The sequence below is a fragment of the Macrotis lagotis genome, chromosome X, assembly GCF_037893015.1.
Source record: "Macrotis lagotis isolate mMagLag1 chromosome X, bilby.v1.9.chrom.fasta, whole genome shotgun sequence".
Lineage (NCBI taxonomy): Eukaryota > Metazoa > Chordata > Mammalia > Peramelemorphia > Peramelidae > Macrotis > Macrotis lagotis.
The window spans coordinates 107741407-107766893 of NC_133666.1; the positions used below are offsets into that span (position 1 = coordinate 107741407).

The 25487-nt window shown below is 36.4% G+C and overlaps 1 protein-coding gene across 3 annotated transcripts in view; it reads left to right on the plus strand.

The window, feature by feature from the left end:
- TRPM3 (transient receptor potential cation channel subfamily M member 3) overlaps positions 1-25487 on the plus strand; it is a 385211-nt gene that overhangs the window by 209971 nt on the left and 149753 nt on the right. For all 3 annotated transcript variants that reach the window (XM_074206394.1, XM_074206395.1, XM_074206392.1), the window contains exon 7: positions 7599-7671. In XM_074206394.1, coding sequence (XP_074062495.1) covers positions 7599-7671 — 73 coding nt within the window. The remainder of the gene's footprint in view (positions 1-7598; positions 7672-25487) is intronic.

Sequence of the window (25487 nt, forward strand, 5' to 3'; positions counted from 1 at the left end):
TTCTTGCATTTATTTTAGGAATGCAAATGTTTGCATGTTATGAACTTCTATTTTTCACCACTTGAGCAAAAGTATCTTCAAAGGTCTCATTGTTTTCCAACTTAATATCCTACAGTCAGTTTCAGTTTCTTTATTTACTTATCTATGTGTTCATCTTATGCTATATAAGTTCAGAGCCATCTTATATAATTGGATGTGCCAGGAGTATTCAACTACAAACACAAATCTTGCTGCACAGAGAAAACAGTGAATTTAAATAAACACATACAACATTTTCCTCAAATTCAGTTCCATAATGTTATATACAGTCTTACTGGATCTACACTATAGCTCCAGTTACATGGAACCAATAATTCAGATATTTAGTCACCATCATGATTTTTGCCTCATTTGCATGTAATCTGAAAATATTGCAACCTCATCAGTAATTTTAATTTAATTGATACATTGGTCTTGACAAATTTTTTAAAAAGCATAGAATTGTATATTTATGATTGTCCCTTGAAAATATGAAGATGTGGGTTCAAATTATAGTTCTGAAACCTACTAGCTGTGTCCCTGGACAAATTACTTAAGCTCTTAGAGCCTCCCCACTCCCCACCTTCATCAAGCAAAATCTAAGATTATAAATTACAAAGGAGATGCTAATCTGCCTTGGTAGAAAGTGGAAGTTCTATATATTGTTGTTCAGTTGTCCAACTCTTTGTGACCCTATGGAGCAGAGGATTTCAAGTCTTTCTGTTCTCCACTAGTTCTCAAAGTCTGTCAAAGTTCATGTTCATGCTTTCACAGTACTATCTATCTCATTCTCTTCCCACCACTTTTCCTTTTGCCTTCAATCTTTCCCACCATCTCAGTTTTTTCCATTGAGTCCTTTCTTCTCATTATGGGGTAAAATGTTTCAATCTTCAGTTTCGATATTTGATCTTCCAGTGAATAGTTCAAATTAATTTTGCAATTATTGACTGATTTGATTTCTTTACTGTCCAAGTTGATTCTCAAGTCTTCTCTAGCACAATTTGAAAGCATCAGTTCTACAGCGCTTAACTTTCCTTATAGTCCAAATCTCCATAGCTTTGTTTTGATCTTTGTTGGCAAAATAATATTTCTGCTTTTTAGTATGCTGTCCAGATTTGTCATAGCTTTCCTTTCCAAGGAACAAGCACCTTTTAATTTCATGGCTGTAGTTGCTGTCTGCAGTGATCTTTGAGTCCAAGAATATGAAATTTGACACTGATTCCATTTCATTTCCTTCTTTTTTGACAGAAAATGATAGGACCAGTTCCCAAGATTTTTGTTTGATTTTTTAATGTTAAGCTTCAAGCTATCTTTTTTACATTCTCCCCTTTCACCTTCATCAAGAGGTTTCATAATTTGTCTTCAATATCTGTCATTAGAATGACATTTTCTACATATCTAAGAGTGTCAATATTTCTCTTGGAAACCTTATTTCCGATTTTTGATTAATTCAGCCTTGCATTTTGCATGATGTACTCTGCATATAAATTAACTAAATAAGGTGACAATCAATACATAATCTTGTTATACTTCTTTTCCAATCTTAAACCAATCAGTTATTCCATGTTTAGGAGTTTCATATACCAATGAAATACTAGATCTGTTCTAGAATCTATTATTCCCATTATCTTTTTTAAATTAAAACATATTTTTCTGATGTCATTTGTTTTTACATCATACTCTTTCTCTTTTATAACTTTCCCCACTTAGCACCTGGCACACAGTAACCATTTAATAAATACATTTTTCATTCATTATTAATTCCACTTAATATTTAATACATCAACTCTCCAGAATCTCTAGTTCAGGTTATTTTTAGTTTTCCTTTGTTCTAGCTCTAATAGTGCAGATATCCAGATTGCAGTGAACACAGGCTTATTCCCAACCTTTTGTTTCTCCTCCAGTGATTCCCCCCCCCCCCAAGAGTAATTCTATTTGTCTCCAAGGGTTCTTCTCTTGTCTACAGGGCAAGGAGAAGAATTCTTGCATTCATCCCTGGATTTTCCAGGCTATAAATAGTTACCTAAAGAAAGCCCAAGTCATCACTTCTGGACACGTTTCTATGTGGTAGCAGACTGTGCTGAACTATTAAAGTATAGGGAACATTTACTGGAAAACAAAATGTAAGAGAACATTATTCTCCTTTTATTATATTGCTTCTAAATCAGTTACACATGAATGCAATAATACCATGTAACCTCATGGTCTTATATAAGCAAATGAGCTACCCCATTTCCATAAAGAGGTGAGTTTCCTTGTTTTGAGGAAGTTAGAAAGTGTAGTGAATAGATGGAAAGCAAAAGTTGGAATCAGGAAGACCTGAGATCAATTCCAGCATCAGACACTTATTAACATTGTGACCCTGAGCAAGTCATTTAACCCGTTTACCTCAGTTTTCTCATCTTAAAAATATATGTAACAGTACCTTACTCCCAGAGTGTTATAAGGATCAAATGAAATAAAGCACTTAGCTCAGTGCTGGGCTAATTCCTTTTTCCCAATATAATATTCTCTTTTTTTCTTCCTAATGACTCCTGATGTTCTGAAATTCTTTCTTTGCTACTTTCTGTGTCAATTCAGTAGCTAAAGGTCTGCAAGCAACAATGTGGTTTAAGTGGATTAAAGAGATGGAATTGGAGTCAGAAGACACCCAGGTTTGAAATCTACCACTGACTTGTGTTAGCTGTTTGACTTAAGCTCTCTGAACCTCACTGCTTCAGTTTTAAAATCATGGTAGTAAACATATCTCTAGTAGCTACTTTCCAATGTTGTCCTTGAGATTAATAAAATAATGCCTGTTAAGTACTTTGTCAGCCTTAAAATACCATATAAATGCCAGAGATCATCATTAAGGTAATTTTCTGAACTTATCTGATCACTAATCTAGCTTCTTTAATTTATCTGTCTTTATCTCATCCAAGATTCCATAGTCAATGAATGTTATTAATAAAGCTTTTAAATTTAATTAGTTCATAATATTTAATTAGTCTTTAATTCATTTGTTTGTAATTAATAACCATTTAATTAGTTTAGATATATTTAAAATGCAATATTAAATGGAAAGATCAGAAGAGTTTTATTAATCTTTGGATATTAGTTAAGATATGTAATTTACCAAATACACTTTTAGTCTGGACCTGTGATAATATTTTTAATTTCATGGTTCAACTCAAGTGCTACCTTCTCTGTGAAATCTTCCTAGAGTCCCTTACCACCAGACCTAGTCATCAATCTTCTCATTCTCTTCAAATATGTTTTATCTCTTTGTCTAATACTTCCTCTTCCCCTTCTTCACCTTCTATACTATATTATGCTCATCTCTGTTTGTGTTGTATCCCCCTCCCACATCCCAGTACACTTCTTGAGGGCAGAAACTGTTTTATTCCCTGTAGCTTGCATACTGTAAGTACTTAATAGTTATTTAATTGAATTGAAATCATTTAGCTTCATCAAAGCAGAGGTACTTATAAGAGATTAAACAGCTGTTTGATAACATTACTATCCTGATAGCAAACACTGCTCCCTTCCAGTAGCTCTTCCTGATTCCTTCTGTCCTGTCAGCAATTAAATTAGCAAGATGTAATTGATTTTTCAGAGTATGCCACTTATTACCTTCCCCATTAATAAACCATATTTATATATTACTTTAAGGTTTACCAAGGGCTTTCCTCACAAAAAAGCTCATGAGATATGTAGTGTGAAGCATTAATATCGATTTTATACATAGAAAAATTAAGGTTGACAATTAAGTAATTTTTCTAAGATCATTACTCAACTAAAAAGCAGGCACTCAGGTAATAAACATTTCTTTAGTACCTATTCTGTGCCAGAGACTAGGCTAAGCCCAAAGAAGGTCAAAAGACAGACTTGTTCTCAAGAACTCACAGTCTAATAGGAGAGACAATATGCAGAAAGGCATGTTCCAAGGAGCCTTACATACAGGATAATATGGAAATAATGGAGAGGGAAGGCAGTAGAATTAAGGAGGTTCAGGGAAGGTTTCTTATGGAATATGGAATTTTAGCTAAGACTTGAAGGAAGCCAGCAGATGGAGTTGAGGGAAAATATTCCAGGTAGGAGAGACAGTCAATGAAAATGCCCAGAGTTGGAAATTGGAGGTTCTTGTTTGAGGAACATCAAGGAGTCTGATTTATTGAATCAGAGGATATGCTAGGGAGTGTCAGGTGTAAGATGATTAGGAAGTAGAAAAGAAAGCTAAGTTAGGAAGGGCTTTGAATTCAAGTTTTATGCCCTTTTCACAATACATACTACTTTCCCATACTGACCTTATTCCTATGCTCATCAGTTCAACAACACATAATATATCTACTATATAATATAATAAAGTAGATATTTGATATAAGAAATTAAATAACATATATTATGAGTTTAATATTAAATATATAATGTAATAGATTTAATATGCAACAAATTAAATCTTTAATATATAGCCACTCAGATCATAGCATATTTGGGGAAAATTCAATATAACCATGGATATAATGACACTCAGATGACTGAGAAGAGATCTCTCACATTGGGAAAGAATACCCTTGCCCTGAGTAAAGTGCTGCCCTCAGTCAGGAATTTGAATGGGAGATAAACAGATTCAAGAAAAGGCAAAAGGGCCCTGGGAGTGGCAGCCAAAAATTTTTGCATCACCTCCAGAAAGGAAGTTTTTCCTCAGAATGAAAGCAAGTATACCTCCTAGCAAATACTGGCATCCTTCAACCAAGGCAAGTCCTCAGTTTAGTTACAAGTCTTTGTCCTGTGGACAAGGTGACACAGAGATAAAAACCTATCCTCAAGTACCTTCCATTCTATTAAAGGGATAAAACATATACAAAATAATATTAAGTTCATAATACAATGTATATAAAGAAAAGAGAGCACCGATAACAGAGGGAGATGGGGAAAAGCTTCAGAGAAAAAGGAGTGTCTGGACTGAATGTTAAAGAAAGGTGAGGAAGGTTTAGAAGGAAGTGTTCCAGATATGGAGGACAGCAGTATGAATGCACTGAGGCAAGAAATCAAATATTGAGTTCAGAAAACCATCAGTTATCCAGTTTTACTGTAATGTTGAGAGTGTGAAGGAAAGTCATGTCAGATAAGCCTGGAAATACTGATTAAAAATATTCTGTTATCTGCTTCCCCCCCCCCCCCCCATAAATCCCCTTCAATCCTATTGCACTTGGTTGATGAGAGGTTTAGGAGTGATACTGAAGGATTGTGAGGAGTGTCACAAGGGACCCTTAGATTCACAAAATCTTAAGAGAAACACTACTGTATTATAGCCCTAAAATGATAATTACTTACATTAACATAGAATTTTTAATAGCTAAAAGGTTCTTTTGCTTATATTATCTCATTTGATCCTCATAAAAACCATTCATGGTAGATAATGCAAGGTTTATTAACTCAGAAGGCTTGTGACTTGAACCCAATTGCATAGTTAAAAATAATAGTTATAATAACTAGTGCTTCACTTCCATTGGGCATCTAGACAGTGGATAAAGGGTCAGGACTGGAGTCAGGAAGTCCCATCTTCTTGAGTTCAAATCTGGCCTCTGATTTTATTAGCTGTGTGACCTTGGACAAGTCACTTTACACGGTTGACTTCAGTTTCCTCATGTAAAATGAACTGGAGAAAGAAATGACAAACCACTCCAGTATCTTTGCCAAGAAAACTCCAAATGGAGCCACAGACACAAATGATAATGACTGAACAACAACAACAAAATTACTTATATCATTTGATCCTGAAAACAATCCTATGAGGTGTATTATTATCTTTAATTTTACAGTTGAGGAACCCAAGGCCAAGAACATTCAATGACTTGTCCAGTCACACAGAATGTCTGAGATAGGTTCAAACTTGCATCTTTCTGATTCAAAGCCCAAGTTTGTTTCTGTCCACTGTGCTACCCATCTACTAGACTATAAATGTTTAGCTGTTAAATAATACAACTCTGTATGTGGGATGGTGGTGTTATATTGTAGGATTTGGAATGTCCCTGGATATTCCCTAAAAGACCTGGGGAAAAAAATCACTTTATCTGTCAAGGTTTCAGCTTTATCACCTGTAAAGAGAGAACTGAACTACAGGCTCTCTAAGTTTCCTTCCAGTTCTAAATTTATTCCAAATATATTTATTGTTTTTTCACAGTTTCAAAGGAAAGGAAATAAGCCTATTTACATATGCCTACTATTGTGCTAGGCTCAGTGCTAAGCATTTTTTAACAAATATTAGCTCATTTGATTCTCACAACAACCACTATTATTATCCCCATCCCACAGTTGAAGAAGTCAAGGCAGACAAAGTTTAAATCACTTGCCCAGGATCTCAGGCTAATTATGGGTCTGAAGTTGGATTTGAAATCAGGTCCTCCTGACTCCAGACTGAACATTCCATCCACTGGTTGTCTAAATGTCCTTAAGCACTTATTGCATCCACATCCCTATTCACATATACACATAATATAGGGCCAAGAAGTAGAGAACACACTAAGCCGCAATTCCTAATACTTGTATGTCTGTTTATCTCCATACACTATGTATGGTTCAATTTAGGCCCAATTAAAGATCCTGAAATCGGTGGTTTGAAAAGTGAATCTTTAAAAAGTAGGATTTGCCTTGGATTTTGGCTTCTCCCTCCCAAATACAAAGTAATAATTCCATTTTAATAAGGAAGGTATTGGAAGGATTAAGGAATGGATCCCATCCCTTTTAATTATGGGTCTGGGTCACTAGGCTGTCTTTGATCAGCTTCTATAGTTGGACCTTTAGAAGGAAGTGTTCCAGATATGGAGGCCAGCAGTATGAATGCACTGAGGCAAGAAATCAAATATTGAGTTCAGAAAACCATCAGTTATCCAGTTTTACTGTAATGTTGAGAGTGTGAAGGAAAGTCATGTCAGATAAGCCTGGAAATACTGGTTAAAAATATTCTGTTATCTGCTTCCCCCCCCCCCCCTATAAATCCCCTTCAATCCTATTGCACTTGATTGATTAGAGGTTTAGGAGTGATACTGAAGGATTGTGAGGAGTGTCACAAGGGACCCTTAGATTCACAAAATCTTAAGAGAAACACTACTGTATAATAATATAATACACTCTCAACATTACAGTAAAACTGGATAACTGATGGTTTTCTGAACTCAATATTTGATTTCTTGCCTCAGTGCATTCATACTGCTGTCCTCCATATCTGGAACACTTCCTTCCAAACCTTCCTCACCTTTCTTTGACACTCAGTCCAGACACTCCTTTTTGTCTGAAATCCCAAAATATTGTGGGATTCTTTAAAGAGTTCATGATCCCCAAGAGAAGATCCCCTGCTCTGAAGCCACCTCAAAAACAATAGGAGATCATATACATATACAGCTTCTATAGTTGCACTCCTATAGTTGCAATCTCTTCATGTTTGTGCCAGTCAGCACACTTGCTGTGTGATTGTTCTGTGGTAAGAAAATAGCCTCATAGAAATCAAGGTTGTCTGAATTCAGATATGGTTGCATTGATTTGATTTTTTGATTGGGGATAAGATAGATTGCTAATGGTCACCTTGTTTTAAATTGCAGATTACCGTATTTCGAATGGGATCAGAAGGACACCAGGACATTGATTTAGCTATCCTGACAGCCTTACTCAAAGGTAAAAGAGCTTCTTGGTTCAAAACGTAAATTTAATATAAAAAAACAGCTAATGAATTCTCTCTATATCCTCCATATTCATTTAAGTAAATATGGGGCCCAAGCAATAAATTATGGAATGTTAGATGTTGATAGCTGTGATCATTTTCCTTAAGCTATAATCTTTACTATGAAATAATGGTAGGGTAGGAGTATTATTATTATATTATTATACAGAATTAAATATAGTAGAGACAAATAATGCCCCTTTAAACATAGTAACTTCATCAGATGAAAGTCTGTATATACCCTATATAGTGGGTATTATCCTTGTTTCCCAATAGAAGTCCTAACAAACTGTCCCCTATACCTGAATTTCCAGGCTCCTGGATCAAAACATGTAAGGAGAAATAACTTAAGGATAAAAGAATGGGGAAAGTGGAGCTCCAACTTCTGAAATCTCACCACACTCTACACAGATCTGCCTTTAGAAAGAGTTTTAAATTACTTTAAGAATTGCCATTTGTTTCTACTCAATTAGCCTTTGTTAAGCATTAATAGATCAGTCAAGATGCATTTATTAAGCCCTTATTATGCACCAGACTCTGGAGATAAACAAAAATAGTTCTTTACCACAAGGAGTTTCCATTCTAAAGTTCTAAGCAATGAGAGGTATTGTGGATAGAGAGTTGATCTCAGAATCAGGAAGTATTAGGTTCAAGTACTGATTGACACATACCAGTGGGTGAATGAGCAAATTACTTCTTCATCTCACTGCTTTTCCAGCAACTAAGACTATAATTTACACAAAAGGTACTAATCTGCAATGGAAGAGTTCTTCATACCTGTGAAATTCCGTAGCCAATCCCATCCCACATATAAAGCAATGCATGACAGGGAAGGGAATAACATTTATATAATACCATATATGCTAGGCATTGTGCTTAATACTTTACAAATATTATCTCATAATAATACCATAAAGTAGGTACCTCCATTTTACAGATGAGAAAATTGAAACAAATAGATGCATACATCAAAGAAGTATCTAAGGCAGGATTTGAACTCAGGTCAAAGAACTGCCCAGGCAATTGGGTGACACAGTAAGACCTCTCTTTAAATCCTGCTTTAGTTACTTATTAAATTTATCATTCTGGGTGTCATTTAACCTAACTCAGCCTCAGTTTCCTCATCTGTAAAAAAGGAATAATAATCCCACTTCATAGTCATGAGGATGAAGCTGGATAATATATGCTAAGCATTTTCATAATTTAAAGTGCTTTATAAATTATTATTATTATTATTATTATTATTATTAATTAACAGAATCTGGGGATGTAAAGACAAGAGGAAAGTTTCTGCCCTCAGAGTCCCTACACTACTGAGTGGAAGAAACATCATTAACAAAGGAAGTAAATATAAGATGAATTGAGAAGGGAGAATGCAATAACATTGAGGCTGATGAGACAAAGTCTTGTCTAGGAGGCAGCATCTGGGTTGAGCCTAGGTCAAAATAAAGAATCAGAAATGAAACTTCCATTAAAGTTGGTGGCACACAAAGTTCCAAACATACCCAGCTCCCTCTAAAACAGGAATTTGATACCTTTTCTGTGGAATGAACCTATTTGGCAATCTGGTAATGCCTGTAGAAACATTCTTAGCAAGTTTAAATATTTAGCATAAAATAAAATACATAGGGATTACAAAGGAAAACACTTGGATTAAAATAGTTATCAAAATATTGTGGGATTCTTTAAAGAGTTCATGATCCCCAAGAGAAGATCCCCTGCTCTGAAGCCACCTCAAAAACAATGGAGATCATATGTACTGTACAATATAAAACTTAACACAGGGTCTGGTACATAAAAATGTTTATTAAGTGCTAGTTGTTAAAACAGTATTTTCATATTACCACCTCTGGTTTTTAGTTTCCTATTGATTCAGACACATTTCTGTCAGTAAAACTAACAATTCTCAAAGCTTATGGTATCACTCCATATAAGTAATCAGAATAGAACCAACAAATAAGCAAAAGGAAGAGATAATTTGACTTCTATTGGGTAAGTAATGTGATATCTTTGCATCCTGGATTGCTTAAAGAATTCCAAAGACTTAAATCTCTTGTATAAATTACTGGGTAGATAGCATAATAACTCGGTGGCAGAACTAAAAATTTCAAAATTAACGTCCAAGAAACAGAATTCTGATCCCATATTCTAAATCTGTGTTCCAGCCTTCCTTGTCCAACTATCCTGGTTCTAAGAATTTCTCAAACATTTCATTCCCCCCAAATGAAACATTTCACTGGCATTGAAATGAGTGATTTGGGAATTATGGAATGAGCTACCAGAATATATAAAGCATCATTCTCAATCCTTTCAGTGAAAAACTGAGGTGGTGAGAAGTCTAATATGTTTGTCTATAGTTTTATCTAGCGTTATAGAATGTCAAGTATACTCCCAAATAACTGAAAAATAGACCAGAATAAGATATTTGTGCCTTTAATTCAAATCCAGTGGCAGCAGAAAAGTTACTATCCTGTCTAAAACCAGGAGGTTTCCCTTGTCTCAAGTTATTCACCTAGATGCACTGACCTATCCTTGGTTGTATTGTTTTGTTATTATTACACACATGGGGCTTCCAGGATTAACTATTAAGGATTAACTATCCTTAAAATTTATTGCATAGGAGATTAGGGAAAATTATTATTTCTCTAAGAAATTAATAATTTAATTACCATGATGAGCATCATGCATAAGTGGATGCTAATAGGGTTTGTGCCATTAAAAATATGTCATCTCCATTTTCTTATGACTGAAATGTTTTCAAATGCTAATCTACTTAATTTCTGAAGGTGACTTCTGTATGGGCTACCATGATCATCTAAGGTATAAAAGAATTTAATTAATTCTACATCCAATATTGATTTTTTTAGAAAATATGGCTGGGGTTTTTTGTATTATTTAATATGTATATATTCAAGTCATATATGCATCTCTAAATAGGTCATTATCCTTATCCTTATCTTTCATCTAAGAACACTAAAGGAGGGAGTTTATAGAGTTGTCCACCATGAAATTAAGCATAGGAACACTTGGCAAGTGACTGAAATAAATTAGAGAAGGCAGAAAATCTAAACATCTGAGAAAGAATTGGGGGCAGGGATTAAAGAAGTCAAGGAACTAGGGGAAGGGAGGGAGAAGAGAATAAGCATTTATTAAGCACTTTTAATAACCAGTCACTCTGCCCTACACTTTACAAACATTATTTCATTTGGCATAGGACAGAGTGTGCTGATTCTTCTTTATGGAATGCTTTGTAAAGGCACAATTTCTGACTGCAAGTGTCTGGAAATCTCTGACCAGGCTGCCTTGAGAAAAAGAGTTGAAGGGTCTAGAAAGTTTTTATGCCTTGAAAGCTCAAAATTAGACAGTGTAAAATGCAAGCAAGCAAAAAAGAAAATTAAATCAGTTTTAATCTATATTTGGAAATCATAGGATGAAGAATGAGTAAAGTTATCATGTCACAGTGCTGTACCTTAATAAGACCACTTCAGGAACAATACATTTTAGGAAAGACATGAACAAGAGTTCATCCAGGATGGCAAAGGAATTAATGATTCTTGATTACATAGGATCATAATGATGTTTCACCTTGAGAGAAGACTTGGGAGAGGAGTAGGTATGATAGCTATTTTCAAATACTTGATTAATTACTATATGGAGTAATAATTTTTTTATTCTGTTCAAAGGGGAAAATTAGGAACAATGGATGGAAATTACATAGGTAGATTTGGGTTTGTTATAAGGGAAAGATTCCCATATTTTCCAGGCAACTAGATGACACATTAGATAGCATGCTGAGACTGAATTCATAATTCAGCTATGTGACCCATGATAAGTTATTTAACCTAGTTTCTTAAGTTTCTTTATCACTTTCATTATAAATCCTACCTCACAGAGTTGGTGTAAGGATCAAATAAAAGAATATTTATAAATCACTTTGCACAGTGACTGCCATGCTTAATAAATATTTATCATGCTCCACCCCCAACCAAAAGTGTATATGCCACACCCTTTTCTGAAAAATTTGTGGCCTAAAAACTGGGAGCATCTTATACAGTGATTGTAGATTTTTTTACTTGCATTTCCTGCTTTTTTGCATTTGTTGTCTTTGTGCTCATTGTTTCGCATTTGTTACTGGTATATTAGGTTACATTTTGCCACATTCTGCCCAGAAATGGCTCAGAAAAGATTTTTGTATGGTGCTGAATTCAAGTTAAAAGTGATTCAGTTTGCAAAAGTGAATGGAAATTATGCTACTGAACATATGCTTGGTCCTCCTTCAACTGAGAAAACAATCTGAGAGAAGAAACGCTACTGAAAACAACCCAGCAGAAAAAGGCCATGAGAAGCAAGTCAGCAAAATGGCCTGAATTAGAGAGGGAATTGAAGAGATGGATTGAAGAGCAAAGGGCAATTGGAATTCCTGTGTCCACCTAAGATGGTTCAGCAAGAGGCAAAAATTAATGATGAAAAAGAAGTGACTGGTTTCAAAGGAGTATACAATTGGTGCTTGGGATTCATGGAGCAGAATGGACTAAGCAGATTGCCCCAAAAGATGCCTGAAAGCTACGAGCAGAAGGTCCTTGAATTTCATAATGAATAAAACAAATTCGATAACTTTATGTAATGCATTTTTCCCAAAATTTTGGGCCCCAAAATTAAGATGCATCTTATACATGGAGAAATATGGTATCTTTGAAGGTCCCTTTATTGGGCATCTTCAAATAGAAATATGGTAGGGGAGATTCTTCTTTCAATATGACTTGGATAAGATCATCTCTGAGGTGCCCTCCAATTCTTGAGATTTTATGGTTCTGAGATGTCAAGGACACAGCTATCAAACACTTTGTAACAAACACAATGTTCCAGACTCTGGTTTATGCAGTGCTTTAAAACCTTCAGTTGCTTACATTACAGCAAATTTACTAAAAACCTCCTCCAGGAAATACACAACTGAGAGAAACATAAGCACAAACACACAGGCAAAGTCATTCAAGTGATCCAGCCCAGTCCTCAAAAATCATCATCCAGAGAAGTCAATCCTGTGGAGATAGTTCCAGCCATCCCCACCAACAGTCATTCAAGTAGGGCAGATGAGCCAGCCTAGCTGAAGCAACAAATTACCAGAGGGAGAAATAGGAGACAACTTGTGTCTGAAAATTCTTACCACAATCTTAACTCAAACCATAAAGAGACAATCCAGCATCCTGAAGCCAAGAGTCTTTGGAATAGCAATATTTTCAGTCCTCTTTCTGCAATCATCCTCTTGAGAAACAACATCTGTAGAGACAGAGCCTGGCAGCTGCTCCTGCAGGTGTTCCAGCCTCTTCCTTTGAAGGCCCAGATATTAAAGTTCTTTCCACCAAAGTCCTTGGCATTGTCAAATGATTCAATAGAGTAAACTGGTTTGACTTTCCCGGTGGAAATGAAATTAAAGAAGCAGCCCCAACTTCTGTTTTGCACCATAAGCTCTTTCCATATGATTTGGTGCTAACATCTTCTATATGTGTTGCCTTCTCCAGTATTCTTCTTTATGTATCACATGAACTTAGCACAGAACTCTGTACAATTCAGCTATTTCCAACTTTCAGTCATGGAACCCCTCTGGGATTTTCTTAGCAAAGATAAATGAAGTTGTTTGCCATTTTACTCTCTAATTTATGTTACAGATGAGGAAATTAAGGGAAATAGGATTATGTTACTTGTCCATGGTCACCCAGCTAGTAAGTGTTTGAGGTCAGATTTAAAATCAGGAAGATGAGTGTTCCTGACTTCAGACCCAGCACAGTGGATATACTACAGGTGAATATACTTTGCATTTATTAAGTGCTTAATAAATATTTCATTCATTCATTCATCAGATATCGTAGAACCACACTAAAAACCTTTGTTCTGCCAAGGAGAAATATTGCAACATTCTTTTGCTCTCTCTCTCTCTCTCTCTCTCTCTCTCTCTCTCTCTCTCTCTCTCTCCTGAAAACAGTCAGCTTTGTAGTACAATGGTAAGTTTATGATCCCTGGCTCTAAATCCTGACTTGACTTACTTTTAAGTTGGCTTTAAGGTGAGCTCTCAGGAGCAAAGAAGATGGAGTACTATATGGGTAATGGGCAATTGTTACTTCATTTGTGTCTCATGGTTCAACTACCCTATCTTTTCTTTTATCTGTATTAGAGATAGACATGGATGGACCTCAAATATATCTATTACAAGTTTGTAGGTAGGTGTACAAGACCAGAATGAAGAAATGAATAAAAGGGAGTTAGATTAGGAATGAAAGAATTCACATCTACTCTTTTTTTTTAGAGAGATTCCATTTATTTTTTTCTTTTTTTGGCATTTTATTTATTTTTATTTAATATTTATTCTCATTTTGTACAATTAATGTTATTTTTACATTAGGAAAATATTCTTGTTTAAGAGTAAACAAGATAACCCCCCAAAATATAGACTTGCGTCAGCAATAAAAGGGAGAGAAAAAAATTAAAATTAAAAAAAATAATAGTAATAATTGTAGGTATGGCCAGGTGGCGCAATGGACGGAGCACCAGCCCTGTATCCACGAGCACCAGAGCCCACATCTGGCCCCATACACCCAACAATCACCCAGCCGTGTGATATGCAAGCCACCCGAACCCCACTGCCCTGCAACCCCCCCCCAAAAAAAAGAAAAAAAAAGAACCAAAATAAAATAAAATAGTAATAATAGTAGGGGTGGCTGGGTGGTGGACAGAGCATTGGCCCTTGAGCCAGGAGCACCCAGGTCCAAATCCGGCCTCAGACACCCAAGTATCACCCTGCTATGCAGCTCCAGGCAGGCCACCCAGCCCCATTTGCCCTGCACCCCCCAAAAAAATAATAATAATAAAAAATGTGCTTGAGTCTTTGTTCCAACACCAACAACTCTGTCATGGGTGGATGACATTCTTTATGATAAGTCCATCACAAAAATTACTTCTATATTTTTCCACCATTGCCATTGCTGATCGCAACTCCCACCTTTGGTATTTCTCCACTACCATGTACTATATTTTCTCTCTCCTTTCACTCTGACTCTGCTGTAGGGTAGCTGAGTGGCACAGCAGACAAATCCCTGGCCCTGGGGCCAAGAGCCCCCAAGCCCACATACCACCCCTTAGGCCCAGCATCTACCTGGCCCTGTGGTCCCATACAGGCCATCCAATACCAGCCCCTTGCAATAAGTAAAAAAAGAAAATGTGTTATATCTGACCACTCTACCCCAGTGGTCTATCCTCTCCTCCATCATTCACATCCCCCCCTTCCCCCTGTCGCCCCCTCTCCTTCTTACTCCAAATGCCTATACCCCATTGAGTATATATGCTGTTTCCTCTCCTAACCACCTCTGATGAGAGTGAAATTTCCCCTCATTCCCCCTTGCCTTCCCCCCTTCCATATCATTGCAATAGCTCATTGTAATAAAAAAAAAATCTTATTATGTGAAATATCTTGGACTATTCCCCCTCTCCTTTTTCTTTCTCCCATTCCATTTCCCTTTTTTTCTATTGACTCCATTTTTACACCATATTTTATCTTCGAATATAGCTTTCTCCTGTGCTTCAACTATAAAAGCTCCCTCTACCTGCTCTATTAGCTGAGAAGGTTCATATCAGTGTCATTTTTCTATACAGGAATACATGTAGTTCATCATCATTAAGTCCCTCATATTTTCCTCTTCTCCTCTAATCTCTATGCTTCACCTGAGTCCTGTATCTGAAGATCAAACCTTCTGTTCAGCTCTGACCATTCCAAAAGGAACATTTGAAATTCCCCTGGTTCATTGAAAGTCCATCTTTTTTCCCTGGAAGAGGACATTCAGCCTTGCTGGGTAGTTGATTCTTGGTTGCATTCTAAGCTCTTTTGCCTTCTGGTATATTACATTCCAAGCCCTACGAGCTTCCAATGTAGTTGCTGCTAAGTCCTGTATGATCCTGACTGTAGCTCTACAATATTTGAACTGTGTCCTTCTGACTGCTTGTAATATTTTCTCTTTGACTTGGGAGTTCTGGAACTTGGCTATGATATTCCTAGGGGTTGGTTTTTTGGGATCTGTTTCTGGGGGGGGGGATCAGTGGATTCTCTCTATTTCTATTTTGCCCTCTGCTTCTAGAATATCAGGGCAATTTTCCTGTTGTAATTCTTTGAAAATGATGTCAAGGCTCTTTTCTTGATCATGACTTTCAGGTATTCCAATAATTTTTAAATTATCTTTCCTAAGTCTGTTTTCCATATCAGTTGTTTTTTCAATGAGATATTTCACATTTTCTTCTAATTTTTCATTTTTTTGGTTTTGAAGTATTGATTCCTGATTTCTGGCAAATTCATCAGTCTCCCTGAATTCTATTCTTTGTCTGAAGGATTTGTTCTCCTCAGAGAGTTTTCTTATCTCTTTTTCCATCTGGCCCATTCTGCTTTTTAAAGCATTCTTCTCCTCCATAACTTTTTGAACTGTTTTATCCATTTGACCCAAGCTGGTTTTTAGCATGCTATTTTTTTCAGCATTTTTTTGGATTTCCTTGACTAGGCTGCTGACTTTATTTTCATGTTTTTCCTGCATCTCTCTCATTTCTTTTCCCAGTTTTTCTTCTAACTCCCTCATTTGATTTTCAAAGTCTTTTTTGATCTCTGTCATAGCCTGAGCCCAATTTCTGTTTTTCTTGGAGTCTTTAGATGTAGGAGCTTGTGCTTCCTCATCTTCAGACTGAATATTTTGATCCTTCTTGGGCTCATTTGCAAAATATTTCTCAATTGTGTTCCTCTTTTTTCTCTGCTTGCTCATTTTTCCCAGCCTACGCCTGTTTTGGGGGTGCTCCCTGAGCTTTTGGGACACTCCCACAAGGGTCTCAGTGTGTGAGGCTCCATCTTCCCTCCTTCTCTGTGAATGACCATATGCGCCCCCCCCTCTGCCACGGGGCTGAGGTGGGGGGGAGGCTGCTGTTCTATGGGCAGGGGGGCCTAGACTGCGATCAGGATCTAAATGTGGTCAGAACCCCAGAGTCCTGTTCCAGGGGCAGAGGACAGAGCTCTGCAGTCTCTCTCTTCACTCCCCTCCCTAGGTTCAAGGGGCTCATGCCCTGGGGGCTCCTGCTTACCAGCTCCACCTGCTTCTGTTCCTGGATCTGGGCTGCCAAAAGACCGCCTTGCTCACTGTGTGCCCTGAAGGCTGGGCTCCACGTGCTTGCTCTGGCAGAGGTCTCCCTCTGTTCCCCCACTTTGTGCCCGGTGCTCCCCAGAGCTTAGGTCAGGAAACTGCCCCCGCTGCTGTGAGCTGCCGCTCTCAGCACCCTGGGGCTGCCTCCGGGAGGCTGAAGTTCTTTGGCTCTGGTGGGCCACCCCTCTGGCAGTTCTTCATGTAGAGATTGAATAACTACCCATTATAGTTATTGCAAAAGTTATTCGCATCTATTGTGGGTTGGACTATATGGTTATAAGGTTCCTTCTAATTCTGATAATCTGTGAATTTGTTATTCACATTACATTCATGATAATATAAGTTTCTGGAGAGAGTAGGTATTCTTTCATATATTGTATTTGTATCCTTAGTATCTAGTAGATAACCTGAATAAATGCTTATGAATTATTATGAAGTGGCTACTGTATTTCTAACCTGGGGAAGATACCAAAACAAAAAAACCTGAGTTGCCAGAATCTTGTTTTACTAATTGGAGGTGAAGACTTTTAACATGGTCAGAGAGAGAATGAGTTTCCCTTCAGAGAAAATTCTAAGTGGGAGTTCTATGTCTGACCATGCTTACTAATTCTAGAATTATTCATCTTTTTTCACTGCATAAACCCCACAGTCTCTCCCCTTGGGAGTCAAGGTACTCCAAGATGTTTTAAAGTTACTATGATTACTGAAGTTATTGCCACATTACCCTATAAAACTGGAAATCTCTTACTGTGATTGGTGAACCTCACTAAAAATTGGGTTTCATGAGAGGCATACCCAGAGTCTGCGATCACTGGGATAGCAGGTTAATTCAGAAATAAGGCTAGCTCACTCACAGTAATAATACTTTTTAGAACAAAAATGGATAGGGTCAATGTTATATTCTCCCAGCAGTCAAGTCCCTAAACTCTTTGCTCCCATAAGTACCTGCAAAAGTGTACTCCTATCTGAGATTTCTTGGTTAAGCACCAATCATTTTTCTTCATTCACTAATACTTGATACTGCTGAGTGCTCCCAATTTCCACAGTTATATATAATTTTTCTTGTAAGAATATGAATCCCAAATGGATCTCCACATCAGTTCCCTGACTCTAATGCTTCCCTTTCAAAGTCAAGAAATGAATTTTAGTTGAGCTCCTGCTCCTATTCTCTTTTGTAGGTTAGATAAATATTCTAGATTTCCAGATAGAAGACTACAAAACAAACAACTCTGAATTCACATTATCATCTAGTCTCCATATTGTTTTCCTGGTCCATGGAAGAAATACTCTAGAATACCATGAATCACTTTGCTTCTGAAAAACTCTTTATCTTTACCTATAAAATGAGGATTAAATAACATAGGAAAATACTTAAAGTACAATAATAACATATTATAATTGTTCTCTGAATATAATTATGTTATTATTGTTCTCTGAAAGCCTAAATTATTTGTAAATTAAGGACCTTCAGAAAGTTCTGCAATATCTTTCAATGTATTAGAATATATAATTATGTGACACAGGCAATTTAGAAAGACTACCTGACAATGGATGAAAAGATTTAAATAGATCTCCAAAACAACTTGAACTGAGAAATAAAAGATTTGGAATCCCTTACTATTTCTGTCACTAAATTGCCCATTTTAGCCAATAGTATTCTTAATAATCATGAGCTTTGGATGTGCAAAATAACTTGAGATTTTTAGAGAAAGCTATTATCTATAAAACAAGTCAACGTCCAAATACAGGTATATGTTATATATTTGTATATGTTTTGTAAATTGCTCCTAATGTTGAGTCTACACCATTGAGGGACAATTTTAGGTTATATCAAGAGATGGATGGTATCCAGCACTATGGAAATGATAGTTCCCTGTATGTATATACTGCTCCAGTCTTATTATATTCAGTTCTAAGTCCCACACTTTAGAAAGAATGTTGATAAATTAGACACTATCCACATACAGGTTAACAAGTAATGGAAGACATTGAGATCATGCTTTATGATGATCAGCTGAAAGAGCTAGGATTGCTTATTTTTGAAAAAAGTTAAGACTGAAGGAGACATGATCATTGTAATTGGCTCATAGGTCAATGACCTGTGATTTTCTTGATGGAAATAATAGGGTAAGAAACTTATCCAGGATCTTATAATCAGAGCGTGTTTGAGGCAGGACTTAAACCCAGATCCTGAGGTCAACTTTGTATCCTCAACACCACAATGCTTTTGAAAGGATCCAGTTTTGGGGCAAACTTCACAAAAAACAGACCACAACAGGAGAGTGAAAAGAAATAGTCCAATGGGTAAGAAGAGAACCAGGAGAGAAAATTGTTGTGAAAGTCTAAAAACCAATCCTCTGAGTCATTAGCATTTAATCATTTAACCACAATATGTTGATATATGCTATTCTCATGGTCCTGTTCAACAAGAAGGATCTATAGCTGGGTGGTACCACACTCTTCTGGGTGACTTTGTTCTATTCACTTATCCTGGGAGGTTACTCATCATCTGTAGTTCTCAGAGAATAAACAATCTTATATCCCTCAGTTCCCCTTCTTTCTGCAAGGGCAGAAAGAGTATAAATTACTGTGCATTTACCTATGTCAAAAAGAAAAAGAGATGATGGTGTCAAAGACTGCAGAGGACAAGGAAGAAGAGGTTTGAGAAAACATCATTAGATCTGGCAATTAAGAGATCATTGGTAATTTTGGAGAGAGCAATTTCAGTTGAATGAAATTGGAAGCCAGATTGCAGAGAGTCAAGAGTGTTAGATGAAAAAAAAAAGGATGCATCAATTGAAAATGAGTTTTTCAGGGTATTTACAGCAGTCTGAGATTCTGTTTTACTCTCAAGAAACTTGACATGAGAATCTCAATATGTGGAAATACAGTAAGTTTAAGGAAGAGGTAAAGGTTTAAGAGCTGATTCTGATTGGGTAAATCCATGGTAATTAATAGCATCTAGAGTAACTACTACACCCATAGAAAAGGGGAGAACTGAGGAATATGTTGTCCACTTTCTAAGAACTATAGTTAGCTAGGTGCTTCCCAGAGGAAGTGAATAAAACAAAGCCACCAAGGTGAATGTGGAACTTCCCAGCTGCAGATCCTTTTTGTTGAATAGGCCCAGGAGGGTACCTTATATCAACATTTTGTTGTTAAATGATTAAATGCTAGTGAATCAGAAGGTAGGCTTTTAAGTAAATCGATCATCTTCCTTTGAGGTTCCAAAATTGTTTCCTTATCTATCACATTACAGATTAACTTAATCTTAGATCTGGAAAAGAAAGTAAATCATCTAGTTTAATCCTTTTGTTTTCAAGATAAGGAAAGTGATAGAAACTAAATCTTAATTCATTTATTAGAATCTGAGTCTCTTCCATACCTTGTCTCATCTCTTAGATGTGGTCATTCTTTGGTCCCTGCAATATACTAAAAGCTTAATTCCTGTTTCTGACTCTCTCATGCCTTGGAATTTGGCATCATATATAGAATATTACTTGTTCAGTAACCTGCACATTAAGCTATAGCAAACTCCTTGACTCTGTGCTTCTGAATAAGTCATAACTCTAAATTTCATAGTATTCACTACAGAATGTTATTTCCTCCTTGGATATGCTTAAACATGATGAATCTGCCTCATCACTGAAATCAACAGGCTCATGGTCTGGAATATATAAGTTATGAGAGACTGGCAGCAGCAGCACACTTCAGAGATGGGCAATTTTTTAGTTGTTTACCTAGAGGCATCCTGCCAGCAGCAAATATTGGGAAGTGGCCCATCATTTCCCATTTTCTGGATTAGCATTGCCTGACCTGCTTTTGAACTTCCCTTGGTGCATATTAAAGCATTGGCTTCTCAGAATGTTCATGAGTTGGTCCTCCCTGAATATACAGTGTCCTCACCTAGCATTGGAGAGAAATTAGGTCGATCAGACCAAATGAAGCTTCAGCTAGGATAAAACCAATCCAAAGGCTGTGGACGCACAGGCAGTGGGAAATTAGTATCCTCCCTAATTTATAAGTTCTGAGACTATGAAGCTGCCCTGAAATCAGAATGATCTGAATTCATTTCTTGCCAATGTCAAGTATTGCCATGATCCTTAGCAAGCAACTTAAAATTCTCATTGCCTAGGAAATCATAATGATAGGTTACCCAGGATGTGCATATTTCTAGTAGAGGTAGCTTACACTTTGAGAGTTCCCTACACTAATGAATATATATCTAGGGCACTCCCCTCCCCCCTCCAAGAAAAAGACATTAAAAAGCAACTGTGATTAGTGAAACTTGCCTATTCTAGTCTGCTCCTCCCTTGTACTTGATGTCCATGTAAATGGAACGTGGGATTCAACATGTCTGAATTCTGTTTTTCTAGGACATCATTTCCCTAGGACATCATTTCCCTCCTAAAGATATTCTTTTATTTCTGACCTAGTTCCAGGAATGTGACTACAGATAAGACTAAGCCCATGCTACTCCATCAGGAATGGTTGTAGAAAGGCAAATGATTAGATAGACATAGTTAAAAATTCTATGCTAAGATGGTATACTTACTGATTTATCATCCATGGACCTGGTATAGAATTAGATGATCAGAGACTATTATCGAGTACATCAAATTAGCCAAAACAGGGGCAAGAGAAAGCAGATTTTTCTCTGAGGGGTATGGCTGAAAGAACACAATTAGTTCAAAGCAAAGGTATTCAATGAAATATTATAATAAGTAAAAGTTAATTGTCCATGGCCACCCAGCTGGTAAATCTCCAAGATGGGAATTGAACTATGATCTTTCTGATTTAGAATCTAGCTTCTCTCTAAAGGACTACTACTCCCCAATCATATCCATGTGCTTATTACCCAAACAAAAGATTAAATCCCACTATTACCATCAAAGGAACAAAGATACCTCTCCCTAGAGAAGAATTCCTAGCCTGGAACTCCAGATAGATTTCCAGGGATCTGTGAAATTAGCTGGTGGGAAATTGCATCTTTATTTTAACTGTCCTCCTAATAAAATCTGGAATTTCTTTAAATTATGAATTTTTTTTAAAAAATATTCTGAGAAAGGGTTCATGTGCTTTACCAGACTGCCAATGAGATCCATGGCAAAAAATCATTAAGATCCTCTGCCCAAATGGAATTTTCTGTACAACCCCTTATGCTTTCTTAGTCAATCAAGCAACAAGTATTCATTAAGCCTTAAACCTGTGTTAAGGTGGGGAGAGAGAAGAAATATGAAAAGAATTGTACATATATACAATTTATATAGGATAAGTAGGAAGTAATCTCAGGAGGAAGGGACTTTCTTTGTTCCTCACAAACTGAAAATGAGCATCTTCAGCTCCAAGTAATTTTTTTTCATTTTTTTAAAGAAATCTATCTTGGGAGTACACTTCAACTGTCTTTTATACAGAGGAAACAGTCATTATTTGAAGAGAGAAAATAGGGCAAGGAATAAATTATGCACAGACTTGATCTACTTTGTATAGTGGAAGTATTCAGACCTTTCATTTGTTTTCCTGAGCTGTAGCAGCAAACATTTCTGAAAGTGACTGACCAGTATGGGCAGCTTTCCAACTTAGAGAACGTGGAAAGTAGTGCTTCCTAGCAACAAGAGCCACCTGACCATTTGTAGGGCAACTCGGACACATCTCAGTCTGGTTTCCTTCCACTCTGATAGTTTTCATATAATCCAGGAATGAAATGCCTTTTCCAAATGAATGGATTGCCTTTCATTGGCTACCACCAGGCAGAAGTTCTTAACCTTTTTTCTATGTCATGGACTCCTCTGGTAGTCTGGTGAAGCCGATGAACCTTTTCTCAGAAGAATGCTTTTAAATATATAAAATAAAATACATAGGATTCCAAAGAAAACCAATTAAATTGAAATAGTTATTTTAAAAAATTTTAAGCCTGTTTATGGAGTTCATATTAAGAATCCCTCACCAACCCTTTTCTCTCTCCCACCTCCATAGTTCTTCGTCACTAGAAACATTTGCAAAAGAGTAAACAGATGGAATTAATAAGGGACAACTTAAGAAAAATACAAAATAGAATAAATAGACTCTGAGTAGAAGTGGAAGCACTCTCATCAGTAAAGTGCTTTAACTTTTTTGTGAAATATGTTTGACTGCTCTGAGACCTTGCTGTTGGTGCTGTTTATTTTCTAATTCTTGGATGTAGAACTGGATAACTGAACTCTATAATGATATGACACTTTATTGTAAGACCATGAATTCTCCTCTCATCTCATTAGACAAGACCACATTTAAGTTTCACAAGTCAAGAATACCTTTTCTTTGTTAAAGAAGCTTAAAGAAGATTCAACATCCTTTTTAAAAATTCATTCCATTGTTTCAGTAGCTCTCAGTGTCAAATCATCCTTGCTTTCAAATTTTATAATTTGAATTTATAATTTAAATTTATAGTTTCCCCCCTCTTAGTCTGTTTTCAACAGAAATAAAACACCACTGATGACCACACTTAAATTCTTAAAGAGTAGGAAGAGTTCCCTCAGTCTTTTCCCATTAAGGAAAAATAATTTTATTTAAAATTCCTCTTTTCCAAGATTTAAGCTACATTTGTGACTCATCTCTGAAATTTCATCATTTTTGACTACACATTTTAAAGTGTAGAATACAAATATATTCTCAGACAAATAGAAACCAGGGTTATCACTTTTTTAAGGAATTCTCTTCCAGAGTTATTCTTCTAGCATCCCTTTCCTTTTCTTTCCTACATAAAATCTCCAGTGTTTCAGTAAATTTATTAAAAGTATCAAACCATTATGCACAGTGTTTTGACTTCCCTGAAATCCTTAGTCCTAAAGATAAGATTTACATAAGGACTTCATATCCTTCCCATACAATGATCAAAGAATCACAATCTACTGGCAAGGCTCTGATGTCAATCAAAAAAGACTCTCTAATTATCTGCTCAGCCTACTTCTTAATGAACAAGACTCAGGGAGCAGGGCAAGACTTGAGTACCTTCAGATAGGAGAAGGCAGTTTTAAAGGGCACAAGGCAAACATTTAAAACCAAGCATCCCATATAATACTATCTTATTCAGCAATTACTTTATCTGGACACAGCATATTTGGCAATTTATGAATATAAAATTCTTTGCCAGGTATCATCTCATTTGGTGCTCACCACAGCTGATGGAGATTAGTCATGCAACTGTTATTTTCTCTTCTTTATAGATGAGAAAGCTGAAGTTAAATTACTTTAGCTTTTAAGTAGAAGAGACCCCAGAACCGCATTTTCTGACACCCAAGTTCTCTGCTCTTCCACATTACCCTCTATTTACTATATTTCTTTTTTTAATACCCTATAGTTCCCAGTATACATCTGTCAATATAATAGGTGCCCAATTAATCCTTGTTAATTAAATTATTTTTAAAAAACCTTGCTCAGTAGCTATGCTTAGTCAGTCATTCATTTATCTGATTGAGATAACCAGTTTGTTTGGCTAATCTCCTTACCATGGTTCAAAGCTACCAGCTTCTTTGTCAGAAAGTTACCTTTGATTGAGCTGTTTCAGAACAGCAGAAGAGAGCTGGGACTGTTGCTAATAATGAAGTCCCTGAATAGAGTGAAAAAAGGATATTTTTATTGCCTATACTTTTCCTGCCTGATTGGAGTCAACACAGTACAGTGAAAAGATCAATGACTATGAAGTCTGAGGTCCTGAGTTCAAATCCCACCCCTGGTATTATATGTGTGACCTGGGGTAAGTTACATCTCTTGAGTATCATCTATAAAATGTGAGATGGTGTGTAAGAGAATGCTTATGAGGACCTTTCCATCAGCTCTGGACTATCATTTTATGGATCCCAGCAAACTCTAAACAAGAAGGATTAATGATAATAATAGCCATCTTAAGAATAAGACAACAATATTCAGTTCAGTCTGATTCAGTGAACACTTAGGAAATACCTATTCTCTATGAATCACTGTGCTAAGTGTTGGATTCACAAGAATAAGAATGACAGCCTCTCTACTCAAGGAGATGGAAGATAAAAGTATCTTAAAAAAATAAGTATTTTATAAAGTAGAATGTGATAAGGGACTATAAGATCATAGACTTTGCCATCCAGACTTCTGGACTTTTCCATTATGCCTCTTGCACTGGGTACCTTTCCGCTCTTTTCTCCACCCTCCTGCCAGTTTTTCAGATTCCTTTTGTGTTGTCTTCCCTCCTTAGATTGTAAGTTCCTTGAGGTCAGGGACTGACTTTTGCCTTTCTTTATATCCCCAAAGCATAGCACAGTGTCTGTGGCCTACATAGTAAACACTTTAAAATGTTTTAGATCCAGAGAATGCCATCTGTAGCCTGAAAAAAAGAATTGTGGAGTCTGAACGAAGACCAAGGACTATTATCTTTAATTTTTAAAAAATGTTGTATTATTATGTAATTCTGCTATATCTCATACTATATGTTTCTTCCTTAAGGATATGATCTTTCTCTCTCATCACACTCAATGCATACCATGGAAATGATGTAAAGACTAGCAAACTGCCTTCTGTGGGGTGGGGGGAGAAAAATTGGAGGGAAAATTGTAAAACTCAAAATAAATTTTAAAAATGAACAAATTAAGGGG